The sequence below is a fragment of the Microtus ochrogaster genome, chromosome 16, assembly GCF_000317375.1.
Source record: "Microtus ochrogaster isolate Prairie Vole_2 chromosome 16, MicOch1.0, whole genome shotgun sequence".
NCBI lineage: Eukaryota > Metazoa > Chordata > Mammalia > Rodentia > Cricetidae > Microtus > Microtus ochrogaster.
The window spans coordinates 7,025,343-7,028,384 of NC_022018.1; the positions used below are offsets into that span (position 1 = coordinate 7,025,343).

A 3,042-nucleotide genomic window follows, 5' to 3' on the forward strand; every position below is an offset into this window, starting at 1 on the left:
GGCGAGGAGCGCCGGGCCGAGCGGAGCCCCCGAGGTTGGGACCGGGCGAGCGGCCGCAGCGACGCCTCCGGGAGCGACGCTCCTCGACGGCACGACCCCGAGGCCGAGGCTCAGCCCGTGCCCGCGCTCGCACGGAGCAGCGGAGAGCCGGCCCAGAGCGGCGCGGGCGAAGTGGTCGGCGCGCCCCGGGCGGACCCGAGAGACGAGAAGCTCGCCCTGTACCTGGCCGAGGTGGAGAGGCAGGACAAGTACCTGCGGCAGAGGAACAAGTTCCGTTTCCACATCATCCCCGACGGCAACTGCCTCTACCGAGCCGTGAGCAAGGCCGTGTACGGGGACCAGAGCCTGCACCGGGAGCTGAGGGAGCAGACTGTGCACTACATCGCCGACCACCTCGACCACTTCAGCCCCCTGATCGAGGGCGACGTGGGGGAGTTTATCATCGCTGCTGCGCAGGACGGGGCGTGGGCCGGCTACCCCGAATTGCTGGCCATGGGGCAGATGCTGAATGTGAATATCCACTTAACTACTGGAGGGAGGCTGGAGAGCCCCACCGTGTCTACCATGATCCACTATCTGGGCCCGGAGGATTCCCTAAGGCCTAGCATTTGGCTCAGTTGGCTCAGCAATGGACACTATGATGCTGTTTTTGACCACTCCTATCCTAACCCAGAGTATGACAGTTGGTGCAAGCAAACCCAGATGCAGAGAAAACGCGATGAAGAACTTGCCAAGTCCATGGCCATATCCCTGTCCAAAATGTATATCGAACAAAATGCATGCTCTTGAAAAGTCTGAGGACCTAAGGAGCCGGGGAAGTGGCGTCTGTCAGTTGTTGGGAGAGCCGCAGGAACTCTAATTAGGGTAATGGCACTTTTCAGCTTCCTAGTACATTGGCTGTAGGTGTACCGCCTCAATCAGTGTTTGAGTGTTCTCTCAGAGCCGCAGGTTGCTGGGCACCTGGACGATGTTTCCGGATAGGTTTGGGTGAGCCTACAGCTATTTATAATTTGCTGTATAAAGTGAGCGCTACCTAGTTTGCAAGCTCATGTCTCACGGTATGAATTTGTTCATTCCTGGTAGTCTATTTTCTATAAAAATGTATTTTTGCACATTTTTAAAAATGGGTGTACTTTGATCTATGACGTGTTCCAATTGCGAGTAAAGGCTTTTAAGCATAATCCAGAGAAGTGCTTTCTATGAAGTTTATCTCAGTTTGTGATTTAGTAGTTAGTTTACATTGTTTCACAATTCTTAATTATCTCAAATGGATATTTTGACACATTATGTTACCATTAGCCCATTCCACGTTGATGAAACAAGCGGATTAGTTGTTTGGGGGAAAATGTTATTTTTTTTAGAACTAGTCCGCTTTGAAGACATTTAACGAAAGGATAGCTTTGGGACGATTTTTTTTCCTTTAAAGGACAGTGCCAGGCCTTACTTGAATAGAAGTCTGCTGTTTGCCGTGGCAGAATGATAATTCTGTACTCTAGGGTTCAGAGTAGGTTGTCTGCTGCTCTCGTTTGTTTTCTTTTTATTCATCAGCGTCTTAGAAAAGACATTTAACGTGTATGAAATTTTGTGGGAAGTTCAGCCTCCTGCATTACACAGCTTCTTGGTTCCAACTTAGATTTTAAAAATGAGCCTAAGTGGCTGGGCCTGACAGATGGCCGTTATTTTTAGCAGGAGGCTGCTGTCTTAATATTCTGTCATTTTAAAGTTCTTCCAAAAGGTAAAATAGAATTTACCTTGTATTATGTAAAAATGTAAACAGCTTGTATGGTTTGCTGGGTCAAACAGTGTTTCCAATCAAAGAAAAAAAGATCTATGTTGCCACTTTTAACTACCTTTAGTGTATTTATTAAGTAATGAAGTTTGTACTTTTTTATTTTGTAACATTTTGTGATTTTTTTTGTACAATAATGTATTTGTACAATATAGCAGGTCTCAGCTGATGGAATGAATGAATAAAATGTATACTTTTACATCTTTCTGGGTAGAGTGGTTTTTAATTTTTCTTAAATACACACTTTTTTTTCACCTGTAATAAATGCTTTCCCAAATTTTCACATGAACAGGAAAGTCTTATTTCAAAGGATACATCTCAATGAAATATAATTAAAGGTAGAGTGACTCAAGACATTGCTTTTATTATTTCTAATTCCTATCAAATTATAGCTGTACCTAATGATTCATCAGCCCAGTTTTATTCTTTGTGACCCATTCTTTTGCCTTAAACTTTCTTGTATTAAAGACTAGCCAAAGTAGTGTCCTGAATTTACCTAATCTTTTCATCTTGGTTATGGGAATCTACTTTAAAATGTGTTAATCAGATTTAGTTGTAAAATGCATGGTTATGGTACAAATATGCCCCTTCAAAAATCAGGAATTTGAAACTTAATTCCCACTAGGTGGGGCATTTGGGAAGAGATTAAGTCCTGAGGGCTGTGGTCTCTTTAGTGAAATATGCCTCATGAAAGGGCTGGAAGTTCCAGCTTTAGGCCTTTCTGGACCTCTGCAGTTCAAGATTGCCTAGAGGCCACCGTCTGTAAGGAACTGACCCTTACAAGATGAGAACAGGCGTTTTCTTGGGACCCCCCCCCCCGAGAAAAGTGAGAGATTCTTTTGTAGATCACCCAGTTTCAAGTCAGGAGGATCCCTGGGCCTTGGTTCCCACCGAGAAGTGTGAGGATTTTGAGTTTGTGATCAGATGAGACAGTGAGATACAGTGCAGAATTTATCCAGAGCAGTTGTCAGCTGCAACCAGTGCAGCATCAATTCAAGTGCATATACTTCTCCATCTTTGCAGGTGAGTGTCCATAGCAACCAATGCACACACAAAGTGTGTTGTGTGTAAAGATGGTGCTGAAGGAGAGAGGTTTGTTTTTAGTTGTCTGGTCTGAAAAGTTTTCTTACATCCTCATTTGTTCTGTGTGGCTTAGTGCTTGCTTGTTTTGTTTTAAGAGAACTAAATGTAGATTCACTCCTTTGTATTTAATATTTCTTTTCTACTGCTGGGCCGATCTTATGTGTTGTTAG

At 44.4% G+C, this 3,042-nt stretch overlaps 1 protein-coding gene across 1 annotated transcript in view; it reads left to right on the plus strand.

The window, feature by feature from the left end:
* Otud1 (OTU deubiquitinase 1) overlaps positions 1-1,989 on the plus strand; it is a 3,161-nt gene extending 1,172 nt beyond the window's left edge. Inside the window, exon 2 of the mRNA XM_005354680.3 lies at positions 7-1,989. Coding sequence (XP_005354737.1) covers positions 7-789 — 783 coding nt within the window. The 3' untranslated portion in view covers positions 790-1,989. The remainder of the gene's footprint in view (positions 1-6) is intronic.
* Positions 1,990-3,042: the final 1,053 nt, after the last annotated feature.